Source organism: Clytia hemisphaerica, unplaced genomic scaffold (genome assembly GCF_902728285.1).
Source record: "Clytia hemisphaerica strain Z4C2 unplaced genomic scaffold, Clytia hemisphaerica genome assembly, whole genome shotgun sequence".
Lineage (NCBI taxonomy): Eukaryota > Metazoa > Cnidaria > Hydrozoa > Leptothecata > Clytiidae > Clytia > Clytia hemisphaerica.
In genome coordinates this window covers 189,699-210,504 of record NW_027104215.1, presented here as the reverse complement: position 1 = coordinate 210,504, position 20,806 = coordinate 189,699, and the positions used below count along the sequence as shown (strand labels likewise).

The following is a 20,806-nucleotide window of genomic DNA, read 5'->3' as shown; positions in this document are numbered from 1 at the left end:
TGTATATATCGTCCACCCGATACGTCTGACTATTTCCCTCCCGACTTCGATGAACTTTTTCAGAACAATTTAACAGCTAACATGAACGAATACCGAGAGGTCATCTTAATGGGGGACTTTAACATCAATTATCTCGTCCGAAACGACCACAGAGATGAAAAACATTTCTTAAACCTGCAAGGTTTTGACCAAATTATAACAAAACCTACCCGTATAACTGACACATCTTCAACATTAATCGATCTCGCCCTGACAAACGACAAGTCGAAAATCTCCCACGAAACCGTAATTCCCTTATCACTAAGTGATCATGATATGATTGGAGTTGTTCGGAAACGTAACCATCAAAGATATGAACCCAAAACCATCAAATGCCGAAACTTTTCGCGGTACAATCCTGATGCTATGAACAACGAACTTCGCCAAGTCGATTGGAATCTTGTATATCAACAGTCCGAACCAAATGCTGCTTGGAAATACTTCAAACAAATCGTGACTAACTCCTTCAATCGCCATGCCCCTGAAATAACAAAACGCATCAAAGGTCGCCCATGTCCATGGCTCACCCAAGAAATCCGAGCACACCTGAACGATCGTTACAAAGCTGATCGAAAAGCAAGGCGAACGAAAGACGAAGGTGATCGAAATATCTATCGTCGTAAAAAGAACCGATGCACCAATCTCATCAAACAGGCGAAAAACAATTACCATAAAGAAATCCTCACCGAAAACCTCAAAAATAGTAAAAAGTTCTGGGGTCACATCAAAAAACTTTTACCATCTTCAAACGTAAAATCAAAACCAACTGACGTTCTCAAAGACGGTGACGCAACCGCTACTAGCCCAAAAGACAAAGCCGATATGTTTTGTAATTATTACGCCAAAGTGGCACAGAATCTAAAGAAAAAAGCAATGCCACTAATAGACTTTGTCTGGAGACAAGCTAGACCCTTTCCCAACCGCACCGATAAGATTTTCAAGTTTTCAATGGTTGGAGAAGACCTGATATGTAAACTTCTTCAAGGACTCAAACGAAAGAAGGCTACCGGCATCGACCAACTTCCATCTAACCTGCTGAAAGATGCAGCTCCATCCATCTCCAAACCACTCGCACATATAATCAATCTTTCGTTATCCACCTCAGCATTTCCGACCGAGTGGAAGGAAGCCAAAGTGACACCCTTATTCAAATCCGGAAAAATATCGTCTGTCGAAAATTATCGTCCAATCTCGATACTACCAGTCATTTCGAAAATAGCAGAGAAAATTGTCCAGATGCAGCTTACTGAATACCTGGAAGAGAATAATCTACTCACCATGGCTTATAAGCAGGTCCTAGGTCCCCCCTAAGAATTTAGGTGCCCCCTAGGATTTAGGTAGCCCCTATTGGAAAAATATTCTAGGTGGCCCCTAAAAGTTCAAAAATCGAAAAAAGCTAAAAATTGAAATCGTAGATATACTTTTAGAAAAACTTTCTTTTTTGTCAAGTGTAATTAAATACAACAGTTTTAAAAATAGCTACTTAAAGGCAAACAAAAGAAAATAAAGTTTATCACTAAAGTTTTTTATGGAAAAAGGTTTGCGAGAGGTTTCAAGGTTTTGTAAGTATGTAAAAAATTAGTCCCCCTAGCTCAGTAGGTGGCCCCTGGCCAAAGACTATTTGTAGGTACCAGTTGCCCTGAGACCTTTTACCCCCCCCCCCTGCGAGCAGGGGGGGGGTGAAGCCATGCTCACTGATTTCCAATTCGGTTATAGAAAGCACTCCTCCACGGAAATGGCTGCTAACCTCTTCATCGACGATATTCGAAAGCAAGTAGACAAAGGAAATGTTGCTGGCGCCCTGTTCCTCGATTTATCCAAGGCGTTCGACACAATCAGCCACGGTTCGCTACTGAAAAAACTACTGGCCTACGGGATCAGGACGACTGAGCTGAACTGGTTTCAAGACTACCTTTTCAATCGCCAACAATTTGTTTCGTATGATAAAGCCATGTCCCAACCGCAACCGGTCACCTGTGGCGTCCCCCAGGGAAGCATTCTTGGCCCACTTTTATTTCTTATATTTTTCAATGACTTTCCTGACTGTCTTGAGAATTGCAAAACGATCATGTTTGCAGACGACACAGTCATCTACACTGCGGCGAAAAGCTCCAAAGAAGTCAACGACATCCTAAACGCCGAACTCAACAACGTCCAACGCTTCATGACCGAGAACGAACTTATCATTAACCTGAAAAAAGGAAAGACTGAGGGGATGTTGTTTTCCACCACTAAGAAATTGCACGATTCTCCCAAACTGAATTTACTCTACGGTGAAACACACATTAACAACGCTACCAGCTACAAATATCTGGGAATTTTGATCGACCCAGAGCTTCGACTATCCGAACATTTTGAAAAAACAATTAAGATATCAACTTCACGTTTAAAGCTACTGACTTTAATTCGATCGAACGTAACTTCATTCGCAGCCTACCAAATATTTCGTGCTATGGTACAAACTATCATCCTTTACGGGTCATCCACCAACCTAAACCTCAACAGATCTAGCATCGACCGCCTTGACAGTATCGATCGCAGGGCTAGAAGGATCATTAACAAACGGCAAATAGATCGCCATATTATCGAGCCGACATCGAATGTCATGAAGCGTCAAGCATGTTGCCTTGTGAAGAAATGTATGCTGGGTAAAGCAAGTGTGTTGCTGGCTAATCATTTCGAACAAAATAACCACGGTGTCAATACACGAAACCAAAATGCTTTTATTCGTCTGCCCAAAATTCGTTTAGAAGTTGCCCGACGTGGATTCTTCTTTATGGGAGGAAGGTTGTACAATACGCTACCAGTGGAATTGAGAACCGTAAATGACTTTAATATTTTTAAAAACAAAATAAAGTCTCATACTTTCAATTTTATTTAAGTATAGTGCCTCTGCTTAGCCTTTAACTTGCCACTACACTATCTCTTTTCTGGATAATTTATTTTTGGATCTAGTGAGGCTTTGGTTTTCACTCTCGTTGCTACATTTAACTATATCCCTAATATTCTGTATCAATTTGTTTACAACACCACAACACTACGTAATGATCTTTTACCAGAGATAGTAAAGAGAGGCGTTTAGGATATTTTATCTACCAGAGATAGTAAAGAGAGGCGTTTAGGATATTTTATCTAATATTTGTTTCCGTCTTATTTTTTTTTTTTTTTTTTTTTTTTTTAACATTTTGAATATGATAATTTCACTGTTTTTGGGTACTTTCTCCTTTTCAGAGTTTACACATTGCGTCACACTTTTCAGTATTAATATTCTCAGTCTCGACATACTGTATTAATAGACTTCACATACATGTATACTCTTAGTCTTGTTTACATTAATTTTAAGATAACCTTTTGAAGTATCTATCGATCACAGCGTGATTTTTCTGCGGGTATAACCTTTCATATTTAGTTTAATATATTCTCTACTAGTTCTATTTTATGTTTGCCTCAGTTATTTTTCATACTGTGTTATGCCTCGTGTTTTTCCTTACTATCATTTACTCATGCCTTTCCAACATTGGAAAGTACGTACACCTCTCAATCAAAACGAGATCTAACATCGTAATTTCTACTTTCATAGCGAATTTAACTCCTCATTCAAATAATCAATTTTCAAGTGCTTTTTCATAGCCAAATTCAACACGTTCGTAAACTATACCAGCATGCCTTTTATTTAACTTATAATTTATTTATTATTTTAGATTTATAACAGGACCAAAGGTAATATCAGATACTTGTAACTGTTTGCGTAATCCTGTATAAATATTCAATAAAAACTAAAACTAATCCAAAAATAATCAGGATGTGAGTTTGTTTTGATTTGAGTGAATTGAATTTAGTTTAAAAAAAAAAAATAATAATAATAATAATAAAGCATAAAAAGCACAGAGTTTTGTCTTACTTTTTTATTCCAATCCGCGAGAGTGAGTGCGCTGTTTTTAGTGAGCACTCCGTCGCGGTATAAAAAGCACTCCACCGTTTATTTAGTAAATAGCGCCTTTTGGAACTAGTCGTTGTATTCAGCGAACATATAGAAAAATAGATCCTATTGCAAGTTTAATCTGCAGCGAAATACAACGACGTGGTTTACTAGTCTAGGCTCGGAGCAAAGTTAACTCCTTATTAAAAAAACGTGTACTTTGAATCAGTATACCGACCTCTATTATTAAGCTCGCGTGATGTGATGGTCTTGATGAGTTGTATCTCTTCGTGTTCATCTTGACTGCTTTGTCTGAAGATTTTCAGCAATGTGAACGCAAGTGAATTCAAATCTTTGGATACCTCACCAAGAGACTGTACGAAAGCGAAATCTCTACTCAGTAAAACCTGTAGAAATGAGAAGACATATTTCATAGAATGCTTATACACTGAATTACTTCACCAAGAGACTGTACGGAAGCGTAATCTATACTCAGTAAAACCTGCAGAAATGAGAAGCCATATATAATTCATAGAACGCTTTTACACTGAATTACTGAATTGGCGAACCGTGGTGCAGTGGTAGAGCATCTGGCTACGGTCCGCAAGATTGTGGGTTCAACCCCAGCCGGGTCATACCAAAGATTCTCAAAATGGTACTTGATGCCTATTTGCTTGATGCTCAGCAATTAAGAGAAGGATCAAGGGTAGTGGAGAAATCCAGGGAGAAAGAGTGGCGCCCTCCCCTACCTTCGGTAGTTATCGAAAGAGGAGCCTTCGGGTCGCCTCCGACTGCGATCACAGACTTACTTACTTACTTACTTTGACGAAAAGAAAAACGCATCGGAAATGCGTATAACGTCAACTCTCTCTAATTCGATGTTCAAGGGACCGATAAATTTCTTCGAATTGGAGAAAGATTCGAATGACACTGAGAATTACTTTCTTTTCCAGCTAGGGTGAAGGGCAATTTTCGAAGTTCGAATTACAGAGGTTCGAGCTAGGGGGAGGGACGGAGTTCGAATTACAGAGGTTCGAAATAGATAGAGAGTTAACTATGAATTTCAAATTATATAAGCATGCTTTCTAATAACAGAACTAGTTTTATTCGTCTTTTCTCAATCAACCAGCTTTTTATTTATAAGTGAATAAAACTCACCTCTGTCAATTTTGAATATTCTTCGACTGGCATTATGATTTCGTGCTGAGAAATTGAATGATAAATGAGGAGGATTAGTGGAAAGTGAAATTGGAATCGTAAAAATAAGACAAAAGTAGGTTTAATAAGAAAAATGTAGGGGGAGTTACTGTCTTTGGATTACAGAATAGTACTCTTTATTCATGTAATGCATTCAAAATATTTTCGACTTGAACTCAATTCGATATATTTTGAAGGCTACAATTGGAAAAAAAAAGACCTTGTTTTATGAACGATGTCGTTGTTTCCTTGTCAAAGTCAAAGCCAAGATATTTTTTAGCGTTCCAAAGAGAAGAAAAAGGCGCAAACTATTTTAATCAATCTGTAATCACTACTTTCTTAAAAAATGCAACCAGAATTCAACAACGCCCATTAATTGTTACAGAGAGTTACAATCTCGGTCAAAATATATTGAGAATTTTGGTTAATTCCTCGTTTTTAGCAATTTAAAGTTCGGGCAAGAAAGTCGCTTTTGGGCTAAAATTGATAAATCTAATCAAATATTTCAATTCGGGAGAGGTTTATAGACTTCCAGGCTATATTTTGAGCCCTATTGGACCATTCTTGGACTCTAGCAGTCTTAAGTCTAGCGTTAAAACTCAGAGTTAAAACTCTACCCTTACAACCTAATTTAGAGCGCTTCCAAATCGTTTGTGGTTATAAGATTTCGTAGGAATTTCCCTATTTTCTCAAATATTACGACCATGATTGTAAGTCATAATATTTAGGCAGAGAAAGTAATTTTCAAAAGAATGGAGTTTTAACTTACTGAATTGAGTAGGGCTTCAAGACTCCCAGGGTCTCTTGGCTCTTGGTCGGACCATACAAGGATTTAGTGGTTGTAAAGTAATTATTCTTAATATGCGTAAGGGATCAAATCCAGGCTTTTTTCAGGTGTCCCCGTTAGAAAATGACTTACACATATCAAGAATTTCTTACTATATAGATAAGACACTTACTTTGAATTTGGCTGTGATTCGGACGCTACCCATATCAGATTTGTGTTGTGCTGACGTCAGCGAATGCCAATTATCTAATGCTTTTCCCGGTTCCATCGTGTTTAAATTTACCGTGACTCGAGCTGGAAGTAAGAAAAAGAGTTATATAGTTGGCTGACATTTGCCCCCTAGAAAATTTGCCCTCATTTAACTTTTTGGGGACAATTTTTTTCTTTTGGTTCAGCCCTTCTAGTTCACTCAAATCATACCACTTTAATTCACTTTCTCCTTCAAGTTAGGCTATCCATCCAAAATGTCAAATATTTCATAACAACATATTTCAAAACAGCGCCAATGTAGCAATTTTTATCAAGTGGATCAACACCGACTGAAAAGCCTTATCAATTGAAGCTAATTTTAAACATAAATTATTGGAACTAATTTTCGCGGGAACTGATATTTGCGGTTTTGCCCTTTTTTGGGCAAATTTCTTTCATTTTCCTAGGGATTTTTCATTTTTTTTCTCGATAAAATTGGAAAAATTGTATTTAAATTGTGGTTAAATTAATTCCCGCGAAAATTAGTTCCAGTAAAGTATATGAAGCTGCTTCCTGATTTTGCAAGACCATCAACAAAAGAACAATCAACTAACGTTTGCGCGCGCTGTTTTGGTTTGATGATTCTTTTTATAAAGAACTTCAATGTTTTCGCAATGTCAGCATATTCCGACCTCCCCTTAGGTGCCGTTTAGTTAGCTTTAAACAATTTCTCCTAATGCAAGAAATTGATCTTAGCTGACTTTTACTCACCCATTTCTTTATCTTTAGTATAGGGCCCAGTCTTCCGCGTGTACATTGATACGGTAAAGGATGTGATGTCATTTGGTAGGTCTCTATGATGGAAAAATATACATCACCACAGTTAATCGTTTTCAATATCGTTTTCAAGGGAATTGGATTTTCATTGAATAAGGGAGCGTATCGAATGGTAGAACGTCGATTTAGAGAGCGTCAACTCTCACCCTGGTCCAATTTCAACAGAATATTATCTATATAGGAGAGGTCTGGTCAATTTATGGCGAAATCAACTCAAATTGTTTTCCAATCAATTTATGATATATAAAATGGAGGCGTGCCTCTAGGCTGACAGTACAGAATGGACGAGCGATCTTTCTTTTTCGCATTCACGAAATCTACGTCTTGCCCATACATATCTTATATAAAAAAAATAGGGACGGAGCTCTATCTAGTGTTTTATATAAGATATCTGTTATCTTACCCTGCGATATTTCATTCCATTAAAATACAGTACCCTAACTTACTCAAATTTAAATTCTTCGTCGAAAACTGGTTCCGGTGCTTCCTTAGCCTGCGTTCTACACGTCTTAATATCATTCAGCGAGACGACACAGTACGGATGAGGGAGCTTGTTGACAGGTATTTTCTGTGCGTGACATATGGTAATTTCCAGACTTCGTAATTCTTTGATGGCGTTTTGTTGTGAGATTTTCCGCTGATTTTGTTTGTTCATGGAGCCGCAAAATGGACCGATTGCTTCTAACCATTCCTTTAAAAACGTGTACAAAATAATCATTTAGCAATAGAGTTTTGTAATGAAAGCAAGTTGTTTAAAATAATTTTACATTAGAGTCTCTTTAACTCGTAACCTCTATAAATCGAATGTCTCCTAAACTTGAATAAGTTTTCTCGTCTCTTTAGTTAAACAATGCCTTATGAACCTTACTCCTTGACTCGAATAAATATGCGTTCCCCGTGCATGCTCGAGTTATTGAGATTCAACTGCGCTAGAGGCTGTTCAAGAGGAATGGGCATGAGTTAGAGTCCATACGATCGAATAGCATCGAGATTTTGTATCTTTCAGCACGTTGTTTCAATGTTCATCTAACGTTATATGGACGTTGTGAACATTTTATTGACGTCAAAACAATGTTGTGTGCTAGCTAGGACGTAAAAGGAATAGACTTCGATATTTAACGCCAGCCAGCACTGATTAACTAAACCTAAATATTTTCCTTGATTCAAACCTCTCAATAATTCGAACAAACTAGCTCTTCTGTTAGTGAGAGTCAAAAGCAAGCATTTACATCTTTGGGAATGTGATGAAATTCTGGGAAAGAAATGCTTTAGAGAAGATATTGTGATTGAAAGCTTACTTGTGCTTGATCGCTGGTTTCTGTACACAAGAAGTGTGTCTGTGTTTCGTTCAACGCTCGAACCACTATTTGAAAACAATTCGGCCTGAAAGAAAAGAGCTCCGTTACTTACTAGCGAAACAGTTCTAGCCCGTCTTCTTCTCCCAAAATAAAACGCAAGGCTTTCTATCTTCTCAATAGTGATTGTTTATTGAGAGTGGATTTTGAATTAAATCTAAGTCAAAGGTGCGATGATAGTTTATATATGTATGGACAGTAAAGTTTGGCTCCAAACAAATCAATAAAGAATCTCGTAGGGAATTTCTCTTCTATCCAATTTTCTCTCAGCTTTGAACCACAAGTGGTTTGGTAGTTCAAGGAAGCTGTCCACTGGGTTGCAGCACCCAGTGCTGATGAGTTCGAAAAAGAACTAATATACTGCTCGGCCACCCAAATCTCATGTGTGAATAGAGTGAGTGAAAACAGGGCTTTACCTTCCAAACAGCGAGTCGTGTACTGTGTAGACTGATGCATAACTTAAATCGAATAATCCTTTGGGTTTAGCGCGCTGAAAGAAAATAAAAACATTTTGTATTAAAATGTATCAAAAGACATCCAGTGTTAATTTTTTTAGCGAGTTTCGGAAACCTACCCCATAACTTTCTCCCCTAGATTTAAGGAGGGGGGCTGGGAAAGTCGCTTCAACTTAGGGGGGTTGTTACCCTTTAGTTATCCCTCATTAAATAATTCTGAAAACTTATAGCCCTATAGCCTTCGAAAGTCCTCAATGTAACAGGGAGGACTGTACTCTTAGGTTTCAAATAAACGCTTGTTAATTTTTCGAAAATTTTCCAATCCCTCCGGGGACCTTATTAGGACCCCCCCCCCCGTTTATTAATTTTTAAGAATATTTTCAGCTGTCAAAGAGAAGGCTCCTTATTTTGCTCTAAATAGCCTGATTTTAGCCTATATTTACCTTATTTTTGGGTTTTCAGAAGTACAATTTCCAACCCCCCGGCAATTAGGTCCCCCCGTTTATTAAAATCTCGAAAATTTTCCAACCCCCTCCCGTTTATTCGAAACCCCCCGTTTATTTGGAACCTAAGAGTAACGACCTCAAATGTAATGTGAATGTGAGGAAAAAGTGTAAAACGGGTTTAACTTGTCTTGTCATTTCGAGGTGTGCTTCAAAAAGGATTAAGAATTATACAGAGAGTATACAGTATACAAACCTTTTCATTTTCAAAGTATAACAATTGTTGTTCGTCTCCCTTCAGCACCATGTATAACCGTTTCCATTTGTTACGATTGCCTAGGGTAATAAGAAAACCAGCCATTATGAAAATCAATTTCTTTGGGGATAAGTTAATGCGTGATCACATAAATGGATCCAGTAAGGCAAAGAAAGGCAGCAGATATTTCGATATGAAAATATGGTTTTTTCGGTCTACAAATCATCGGTTCCCCTTTCTTAAGAGTAGTGCTATTTAATATACTGCCATTCAATTACGAAATGAACGAAAACGAATGAATGAATCTCTATCGCCAGTACAATTCGTCGACTCTTAGATAATCTGCAGGTTTCTCAAGGAGTACAACCAGCAACAAAACTGAACTTCCTTGTCATACGGTATATATACTGAAAGACCAAAACACGCAAAACATAAACAAAATACGAGGAAGAAGAAGAAGAAGAAAAGAGAGAAAGAAAAAAGGGCAAGTAGATTTCAAATACAAATAGAAAATATATATATGAATAAAGGGTTTTCTTTCAAAAATATTTTTACTAGCAACAAAATGGCAATATGGTATAATGCGTAACTTCCGCCTTAAAAAAATACATACTCCTGGCCTTAGTCATCTTTATTTAAGGTCTTTTTTTTTAAACAGGTTGTACTTCCTCTCTTCTGAACAATAAAAACAACAACTAACTAAATGAGTGTTTTAACACTGTATTGAGATTAAACGGAGCGCTTAATCGGAATGGATGCTTTTATTTGATGATTTTCTATTGACGAGCTTGCCAGACTGGCTGAATATCAAAAACCGAAAGCTCATGCAGCCTCGGAACTACCAATAAAGTTACTGGGTTTCTTCATCTTTGAATATTCCGAACTTGACTATAATTTCAGGACAATTTTGTTCGTTTTCTGAGTAAATTTTTGTACTAAATTTTTTCGTTTAAGGTTTTGTTTTTAAATAAAAGTGATATCGTTTGCTCACTCATTAATTTTAATTCACAAGCTTTTTCACATTGGATTGACAAGGATGTTGAGCAAGATTGGTCAGAAAGATGGAAAGAAAAACATTTTTTTGCTTATATCAGCATAATATAACAATATGCGGATACTGTCCCGATATGAAATATGTGTCTGAGATGAAACGGGAACACTTATGTAAAATGCTACTATGCTACTAAATGCTACGATACGGCCAGCCGTGAGAGCCTTTGAAACAGTGAGAAAGAAACGTCAAAAAAATCACAGGCATTTTCACAATTTTTGGAAGATATCATTTTTCATAATATTGCAACCACAGTCGAAACCAGGGCATTAACAACCATTCTCAGCAGGCGCGACGCAACGCGTACGGCAGGTACAAAAAAACCCGAAATTTTCCTCTTCGTCGGTATAAAAATCGCTATAAAATCAGAACTGCTCCGAAACGTTCCGAAATCAGTTTGGGCACTTCCTGTCCATAACAAAATATCATACCGGGGCGATTCTAAACCGTTTATTTTTCTAAACCATGTCTGAACATGATCATAAAACCCTTCCATCAATGTTGTTTTGACGGCAACCAATTGTTTTTCGGTGAATTAGACGGACAGTATTTATAAGAAAACCGTATAGACTGTATATAACAGGATGGGAAGAGAGGAAGGGGCGGACTAAATCCCACAAGAAGGGAGGAGACAACCTCTAAAAACTTCCCAAACTTTATACCAAAATAAATAAGTTAAGAAAGATTACGTGGGACAAAAAAAAGTACTTTAAGATGCCAGCCCATGGGTGAGGAAAAAGAAATGAAGAAAGAATTAGGGGAGTCTAAAATCATAGTCAATTTGAGTGCCAGATACTTACAGGAATGGAAATATAAAAGCAAAATTGTCAATAACATTCACAAAGGACACTAACATTTTATCGGTCTCTCTATAAAAATTTACTAAGTAATAAGAGGTTATAGAGGTTAGTTTAAACAGGATGGATGAGTAATGACCAGTCCTCCAAAAAACCGGTCGCGCCGCTAAAGGTTGAAAGGTGTGTATTACAGCCCTAGGTTGACGAAAGATCAACTGAATTCTAAATCTTGCTAAGGCGGAAGAGTTAGGACCAGTTTGAGCTGGGGCCGTTTTTGTAAACTTAGATTGTACTAATATGCCTGAGCTGGGAACTTGCTCAGCAAAGCTGTACATTGATGAAGCTGTGTGTCTTATGTTTATGAGTGTTCAGAGGGCGAAGCTCCCAAAACTGCGTAGATAATAATTAGTTATTGTTGCTCATAAACAACAAAAAAGGTTAATTTCGCTAGAAAAAATCTCATTTATTTTGTATTGAGTTTCAAAAACTCAAAAACTCTTAGATCGAGTATTTTGGCCGGTATACGGGCATAAAAAAGTACTTAGAAAAATCCCTGCCGACGGAGCGAGAGAAGAAATTCTTTGATGAGAAATGAAGCCACTTCTTTCCCAATCTAAAACACGTGACCCATGTGGTTTCCATACCAACGCAAAATTGAAAAAAAAAAATTCATTGCAAGATTTCGTCATTCCAAAAGGGGCACAAATTCGTCTCTAGACTTTAAACTCAAAGGCTCACTTTTTCTTGCTTGAGAAATTGGTCTCTAAGACTTTAAACTCAAAGGCTCACTTTTTCTTGCTTGAGAAATTCGTCTCTAGACTTTTAACTCAAAGGCTCACTTTTTCTTGCTTGAGAAATTGGTCTCTAGACTTTTAACTCAAAGGCTCACTTTTTCTTGCTTGAGAAATTGGTCTCTAAGACTTTAAACTCAAAGGCTCACTTTTTCTTGCTTGAGAAATTCGTCAAAGGCTCTTACCCTTTTTGATTAAGAATCCACTCTTGGTGACAAATCCAGTATCGGAGAGACGCGAGTTCAACCGTGGAGGTGGTATACGTGGAAGGCCACCGTTGTGCTGTTCACGAGTCCTCATTGAGCCTTGTGCGTTCCTTAGAAATGGCTCATATCTGACCTGTGAAGACAAATGAAGAAAAATGAACCAGACCATAAGTTTCATGACCATGTTCAGACGTTACGGTTCCGTACGGTCCAAAACAAGTGTGAACGTCAAAATTCGAAACATCAAAAAAGAAGACGTTACAAAGCAAGACAGATCGAATCGGTTTCGCTCCACTTTTTTTCATCGGACCGTAACTGCTCCGTTTTCTTGCTCTTAAACAATCTGAAACCAATATGAACACTCTCGATCTATAACGGAAATTATACCGGAGCGAAACGGAACAGTAACGTGTAAACATGGTCTTAAAGTCATTATGTGATATGAAGTTTCCTCGTTTTTCTTCAATAACGACCGAAATAAAGAAATTCATTGAAATGCAAGATTTTGGTTTGAAATGTGGAGCACTTGTCAGAATTTTTATTAAACTTACTACAAGATTTCAGTATGTATATTCCTGAACAATTCTACTTTTGCACTTAAAAGAGGTCTCAATTTATTACCGTCTTCGGTAGGAAATAGACTTTAAGTCTGTGTTCCTTTGCAGTAGAGAAAGGGGACTGTCGCCTGTAAAGGTCCTTCTATAAGCATTTACAAAATTAAATAAAATTCTTACAGTTAATTTAACCATAATAATTCATTATACTGTGACATCTGTTATTGAAAAATTTGAATAAAAATTCTTGACAATGTGTATTTGCCTTGCTTACCCTCTCTAGCGGACGACTAAGCGAGACACCTTCGGCCAGTTGTTCCTTCTTATATCTTGAAATTATGTCTTCGATACTGTAAAAAAACATAGTTGAAAATGACCTCATAGTAAAATTAGCCTCTATTCATGATATGCACCACTCCATTAGAGAGTCTTCTGGGAATTTTTAAAATTTTCCACCCAATACCTTACTTAAAAAATAGAAAAAGTGACGTATTGAGTGGAAAAATTTAAAAGTTCTCAGAAGACTCTCCAGTGGTGCATATCATGAATCCAAAGCCTCTACTCATACAAACTTTGAAGTATCAATTCTTTGCTGTAATAATAAGGGAATGGGAAGTATCTTAGGAAATAAGTAGCCACCTCTCTAAATTCCGTACTTTAACGTGTCTAATCTCGCTACAAAGCAACAGCAATTAGCAGCCATTCTCAAAGTTAAGGTGGTAAATCCTTCAAGACAAAAAACATTAAAACAGCCCACTATCATCCATTTCTTGAAATTAATGTGTCAAGTTTCTACAGTAAGAAAAAGGAAATAAAAACTCCTTTACTATAAAAAGAGGCCAATTTCTTGCTACAAGACAAATGGAATTAGTGTCATGTTTATGGGAGTAGAAATAGATGTTTTCTATTTGGGCCGAATTCATGTTTCTACTTATGACAAGCTCAAAAGAATTCATGATATTCATGACGTAATGTTTTATACAGAAGCACCCAAAATAACGTCCGGGCGTTTGCCACTACTTTTATTGTTTAAATTAAAAACAAAAAGAATTTTAGAAAATTCTAATGCGAAAACAAGTGAATTTTACACTCTCTAAACATTTAAAACTGTCCTACAAACCCTGTCACAAATCACAGGAACACTGAACTATCTGGATGTTTTTCGTTTTTTTCCTTTCTTATTTAAAGTCCCATTTTTTCACCTGGCTTTTTCAATTTTTTTCATTACTTTCATTTTTTTAATTGTTTTCTTGGAGTTTGTTTTCTAATATTTTTAAAATATTGCTTTTGTGTTTAAAGCGAAACAAAGTGTAAATGGAGACCCCCTTCATTTATTCTCGAAAAGTAATGAAAATTTCAAGTTTATAAAATATTCCTTTTGTTTTAAAGTGACGTAATCCGTTGAAGATAGAGACCCAATTCATTTTCTCGAAAAAACAAAAATTTCAAATTGCTGTTTATTGACGGCTTTAAAAGACTTTTTTTTTCTCATCAGTAATTGAAGGGATTTCATCAAAAAAGAAAACTGTGAATATTAAAACATACTGCATCTCCTTGCTTTATCGCATCAGTACTTTAGAGTGATAAAAGAAAAGGGAAAAAAATAACAGAGAAAACCTCATTGAAAGTTTTGTTATTAAAACCTGCAGTGAGTTCCAGTACAGTTCAACCAGTCACAAAAAGGGCAGGGTAACCATTACAGAGACCATACAAATGACATCCAACTTATCCATTTCTTACCTTCAGAATGGTCAAGGCATCAGCACCTAAAACCAGGGGTCCCCGTTTCAAATACCCACTCTTTTCGAAGTTCCATTCAGCTCTTAATTTGCCGAGACGAATGGCTTTGAACCCCGTGAAAACAATCGAAAAAACTGTCTAAAAGTTAAATATTGACTATCGCATGGGAAATGAATGAATAAGTTTTAAGACCTCCGGCACTTAACTGAATTCTTTATCCATCATTGATGCAATCCTTGGTAAAACCCTAATCTACTAAGTTTCTAATTAATATTCTGTAAAAAGAGAAGAATTAAGGGTAAATGAACCTGAATGGATCAACCCAGGGAGAAGAAAGTAAAATGGTTATTTTTTTCCAATATAGTAACAACATACCTGTTAAATGAACGACCACCAAGACTGAACTGTTGTCCAGTACGCTTGATCAAGAATCGTAGTGTTTGTGTGCGTTCTCTGACAAATCAAGAAGAAAATTTCCAATTTAAAAGTCTTGTGATATTTACACGCTTTTTTATAAGAATGGTGTTTTTCCAATTCATCATGAATATTCTTAACTTTTTGGGATGAAAATCATCCTGAAATATTCTTACAGTATTCTGGGGGAATAATTGGCAATTTAATGGTAAAATGCTCTAAAAATGGCATTCTTTGGTTCAGTTGCCAAATTCCATGATGCTGGCATTCTTACCATATTCTTATTTTGGCCAATGTCATCATAAAAAAAAAGAGTAAAGTGTAGTATGAACTCTTATCAATCATTCTTCGGCCATTTGACGTCATTAGATACTGCAGTTGGTCAAAGCAAAGCTTTGCATCTCAGACAATTTACCTTAGACATAATGAATAGTCTCCTTGATTTTGACTCGGGCGAATTATAAAATTACCAACTTCTCCATCTGAAAAAAAGAAGAAAAATCGAATGTATTGATAACATTACAGTGCAAAACAAGGAAAATGTATAAACAAAACGTAAATCTGTCTGAAACCAAACCAGAACAAGTGATACTTTTATAGACCTACCTGGTTATGCAAATAACACATAAATAATTGATATCTACGTGAGCATGAACGTTAAACAATCATTCAGAACACAAATATTGACGATTTATTAAAATTAGTCGTTTGTTTCTTATAAAAAAAAACGTTTAGAAACCAAAATTTCATGCTCTTGAAATATTCTTTCATATTCAAGACTTCGTGAGCATAAAAAGACATCTATCTCATAAAAAAAGTTCTTTTTTACAAAAATCTGCTTGACCTATCTTTTACCTACTTTCATGCAAAAAATCAGAAAAAAACAATGATCCAATATTTCACAAAGTCCAAAAAACCCTTTTTTTAGCCGTTTTTTGGCCCAGATTTGCCCAAAAACATTTTTTTTTCGAAAATCGGGCTCCGTCACATTCGAGGGTTTATAGTTATGCATCTTTGTGCAAAAAATCATAAAGAATGAAAGAGCCAATCTCGAGAAAAGCTAATACCTAAGTAATTGATAATGTGCTTATAAAAAAATATCGAATTTGGCCAGTTTTTCTATAAAAACACGCAAAGCAACCAAAATTTCATGTCTAAACACACATATTCTTTAAAAGTAAGCCCTCGTGAGCAAAAAAAAAACAACATCTATCTCATAAAAAAATTGAGTAATTTGACTAAGAACATTGATGTATGCTTATTAATAGTGATTCTTATAAATAAACATGCGTTTTTTAAGCCAAATAATTTTTTTTGGAAAAATCTGCTTGAGCCATCTTTGACCTATGATGGTACCCTACTTTCATGCAAAAAATCAGAAAGAATTAATTATCCAATTTTTCACAAAGTCCAAAAAACCCGTTTTTTAGCCGTTTTTGGCCCAAATTTGCCCCAAAAAATTTTATTTTGAAAATCGGGCTCCGTCACATTTTGGCCACTACCATTTTGCACCTTTGTACCAAAAATCAAAAGATTCCTATGATTCAATGGATTCAATCTCGAGAAAAGCTGGTAACGAACGGACGGACGGCCGAACGGACAGAGGTTAATTTATAGGACCTCCACCCCACCGGGGTAGGTCCAAAAGGTATTCAATAAGCTGTTTATTCATCATACTACGTCAAGTCACCCACACTAGCTATGGACAGATTATACCAAGAGCGCCAAAGACCATAAAAACCAAAAACTATTAAAAGCACCCCACCACCATGTGGTTATTCTCCAATTCTTCAATCCTGGTTAACATTCTTCTTTATTGTTATGAGTATTGACTATCATATTGAACCATGTTGAGGTGCGATATCTAAGGGTTTCATAATAATTCCCCTAATTCCAGGGGTGAAATCACTGCCATCAAGGCAAAAGGCTCAATCTCAAATTTAGTCTCTGAGAAAACTGAAAATTTTTCTGTTTGGCTAACCTTAAATCTTGAGCTTGGCCCTTTTTTCATAGTGAGGGGGATCCCATCTACATGAAAAAGGGTCAATCTCAAAATTTAAAGTTAGCAAAACAGAAAAATTCTTAGTTTCCTCAGACACTGATTTTGAGATTGGACCTTTTGCCTTGATGACAGCGAAATTGAAACAGGGTATTGTGGTAAAAAAAAGGCTTACAGTTCATGAGAATGGTTTCTGCATCATGCTTGTCAACTGCAACAAACCAGCTAAAAGAAAACATGATACAGTGTCAATACACCTATCACCCTTAGCGACGCGGTAGGCTTAATAGGGGACTGGTAATGAATTTACCTTCAATGCAAGAGTACATCTATCCGCAGACACGTGTTTCGTCCTTCCCAGGACTCATCAATGCAAGAGTATCTTATATTTTTCTCATTTTTATTATCGGAAAGAACTTTCCTTGTATTTTTAAAACCAGTCACTCAAAAGCTGATCGCACCGCTACAGTTTGATAAGTTTATTGTTAACCTTTGTTGGTTTGTATAAGGGGCATTGGAGTAGTAAACGGACAAACCACATGTCATTAAACGAAACAATTAGGATATGTTTAACACACTTATGAAACAGTCAAAGTTTTATTCAATTCAATAAGAAATAGTAATGGTCAATCATTATGATTAAAGATTACACATAATATTTCGAACTACTTAAAAAGTGCAGGACTTCGTTAGGTCTATACATTGAATTGAATTGAATACCTTATTCTTATCTCAAGTATTATTTGAAAATTACATTAAACCTTTGGTGCAAAATTCTTATTTTGAAAGTCAAAAGTTTTCAAATCGTCGTCCACATGACTAAAGGTTCAATGTCAAAATAAATGTCTTGGAAAATTGGAAATCTTGTAATTCTGTTATGCTTTTAGATTGGCCTTTTTTGTCATATGAAAACATTGACTATTTCTCTACATGAAAAAAGGGAAATCTCAATCTCAAAGATGACCACCACAGTAAAACTTCAAATCTTGTAAGGTACTATTTTTGAGATTGCACCTTTAGTAATTTGAACGAGGAAATAAAGGTTACCTTTGGCCTTCAAAGGGATCAGCATCCGGACCCAAGGCCTCTGTGAGTGCTTTAGGTACCAGACCACTTTTATTATCATTTTGTGAAACAACCCACATCCAGTCATCATCAATCTCATTTTGGACAGCAAATACATCTCCAGCAACAAAACTGAAATTCAAAAAGTATTTTGTCGTTGTCAAAGCAGAAGGAACAATCTCAAAATGAGTCTCTTAGCATTATTGAGAATTTTTCTATAAGATGAACCTTTGACAATGAAATTAGCCCTTTCATTTCATAGAGGAGAGATTGATCCAAATATGACCCAGGGCTGAATTTCGTTGTCAAAGGTTCATCTTATAGAAAAATTGCCACTTTCCTATTGATACTAATTTTGAAATTTTCCCTTTTGCCTTGGCAACGAGGATTTGAAAGTTGGATTTCTGATAGTGAAAAGGATGATATATAAAACATGTTTCAGCATAGTATCATTTTTGGTGCTGAATTTATTTTTGATCTTTCAATTTTTAATGCAAATTACAGTAACAGTGTTATAAGAGGAATAATGAATTTGCCATTGTCAAAGAATGTCAAAAATGTCTGGAATCATTGCATTGATTGAAACTGAAGCTAATGTGATATAAAAGCTTTTTAGGGGACTAGTAATGAATTTAAAAAGAAGACTTGATCTCTGCGCACTGCATTTTTAGGCTACAACTAAATCCAACTAAGCAGATTCTTACCAAAACTCTAGAGATATCTTCCCAAGTCTATACAGTAGAGTGCATTACTTTACCACTTTAATGCAACGGTATCTTACATTTTTCACAAGAGCACTCCCACACAGTTTTTGTCTACACTGCTGTCATGATGAGAGAATTTCCCTTGTATTTTCCTTAACAGTTGCCTCCACCGCTAAGGGTTAATAGGTGTACACTCCCTTATTGCAATAGAAGGTTGCTACACCAATTAAAAAATTGCATACCTTAGTTCATCAGTATCAGTTGATCCAGTAAATGGGAATTTAGCAACAACGCGATACGCCAAATGAACAGGTTCCAACGATGCAACAGGTGATTGTAATTTCTCATTCTTTACCAAATTACCATAAGTTGAATAATAACCAATCAAGTGTTGTAGGGATTGAAATTTTCGTCCACCAATATAAAAGTCACCACATATAGCGGTTATACGGAAATGACTGAGGTTTTTGGTTGAGCTTAGATATGACAAGGAATACATTCCAGGTTTGCGATCACTTTCACGTACTAGGTAGGCACATGGTGTATTGTTTTTAAGGAGAAACTCTTCTGCACCTTTTCTACCAAGTCTCCCATGGTACCACCTGGAAATAAATTTAATAATAAAAAATTAAGAATGCAAAGGCTTAAAAAAGCTCACTTATTGTTTCTAGATGGAAAGCTAATTAAAGGAACATTATAACAGTAGTAAAATAAACATTGCATGAATGACAATCATGTCATAAAACAATTATTTCAAGTGGCAAAACAACACAAAACCAATAGCGCTTCGTCGTGCAAACGTCACGATTATTACTTCTCTCATTTGACCGAAATTCAATCCCACAATCCTTTTTTGTTTTAATTCAAAAGTCGGGAAAGTTATTACTTTTTCCTTTGTAATTGAGTGTAATTTGCGTGCAAGCATAATTAACGCAAAGGTTGACGGGATTGAATTTCGGTCAAACAGAAAAATCAATGTCTATTTTTAGATTCGCTACGGTATGCTATTGAAATTGGTTATATTTGTTTTCACTTTTTATTTCACAATGTGACATTTGCTTTGAATCAGTTTGAATTTGTGTCCTTCTATATACAGTTTGTTTACAAATTCCAAAACTCCTCTAGTTTGGATTTGCCAAGTCAAAGACCTATTGACTCTCCTTCAATGAATCAAATTTCTTGCTGCTTTTTGGCTACTCCAACTCAAATAAAATAGATTGTCGACATCAAATTAAAAATGTGAATCTTTATCGATAATCTACCTTTCAGGTGGTGGTGCTTTATCAAGAATTAAGTTTTGAAGTTTCTCGTCATCCAATTCATCATTCCCTCCATCGTCAATGTCAAAATCATCTCGATGAACTTGATCATAATCTAATGAATCATGATTTGCCATAGCCAACCAGAAAAACCATCAAGTTTTTGTCAATTCATTAAAACTTTAATTTTTAATTCTGAAAGAACAAATTGTTTTTATGATTGGATGAAAATAGATGCTTTACAATAATTAGATACCGAATAATGGAACTTTATAGAACCCAAACAGAAAGGAACTTATTTACTTTTTGAATGGCATGAAAGGCATACAGGATCACAACCAGCTTTGGTTAATCTATTTCTTTTCACAACGTGTTTTTATCAGTATACAATATGCAATGCACTTTCTACTCTAAAGAATCATTTGTAAACAAAGTAACAGTTGTATTTACTTAAAGATTCAAAATTTGTTTCAGCTTTTTAAAAATCATTTTACAAAAGAAGAGACAACTTTTTTTGCCTTTATTATATAGGGAAGGCTAAGCATATGAAGCACACCTGTTTGTAAGAAACATGTATTTATAAACAATTATCATTTTTCTATATTGATAAAGTTTCTTAAAACTGCTTTCTAATAAACTGTAACTTCAGCGTATGTGTGAAAGTGGAGGGCCCAATTGTAACTACGCTGCCCCAAAGTTTACGGACATACTCACAAACATTCTGAGATTCTAGTTCAACTGAAGTTGAG

General features: G+C 35.9%; 1 protein-coding gene across 1 annotated transcript in view; it reads right to left on the bottom strand.

Moving 5' to 3' along the window:
• The window catches only part of LOC136815702 (ras GTPase-activating protein 1-like), a 31,878-nt gene extending 11,609 nt beyond the window's left edge, over nucleotides 1-20,269 (bottom strand). Inside the window, exons 1-16 of the mRNA XM_067072143.1 lie at nucleotides 20,061-20,269; nucleotides 19,041-19,400; nucleotides 18,077-18,226; nucleotides 17,205-17,254; nucleotides 15,446-15,512; nucleotides 14,992-15,069; nucleotides 13,151-13,226; nucleotides 12,302-12,455; nucleotides 9,478-9,557; nucleotides 8,740-8,813; nucleotides 8,267-8,351; nucleotides 7,415-7,659; nucleotides 6,903-6,985; nucleotides 6,115-6,236; nucleotides 5,117-5,161; nucleotides 4,197-4,365 (exon numbers count right to left, since the gene is read on the bottom strand). Of these exons, the coding sequence (XP_066928244.1) occupies nucleotides 4,197-4,365; nucleotides 5,117-5,161; nucleotides 6,115-6,236; nucleotides 6,903-6,985; nucleotides 7,415-7,659; nucleotides 8,267-8,351; nucleotides 8,740-8,813; nucleotides 9,478-9,557; nucleotides 12,302-12,455; nucleotides 13,151-13,226; nucleotides 14,992-15,069; nucleotides 15,446-15,512; nucleotides 17,205-17,254; nucleotides 18,077-18,226; nucleotides 19,041-19,400; nucleotides 20,061-20,194 (1,972 nt within the window). The 5' untranslated portion in view covers nucleotides 20,195-20,269. The remainder of the gene's footprint in view (nucleotides 1-4,196; nucleotides 4,366-5,116; nucleotides 5,162-6,114; nucleotides 6,237-6,902; nucleotides 6,986-7,414; nucleotides 7,660-8,266; nucleotides 8,352-8,739; nucleotides 8,814-9,477; nucleotides 9,558-12,301; nucleotides 12,456-13,150; nucleotides 13,227-14,991; nucleotides 15,070-15,445; nucleotides 15,513-17,204; nucleotides 17,255-18,076; nucleotides 18,227-19,040; nucleotides 19,401-20,060) is intronic.
• Nucleotides 20,270-20,806: the final 537 nt, after the last annotated feature.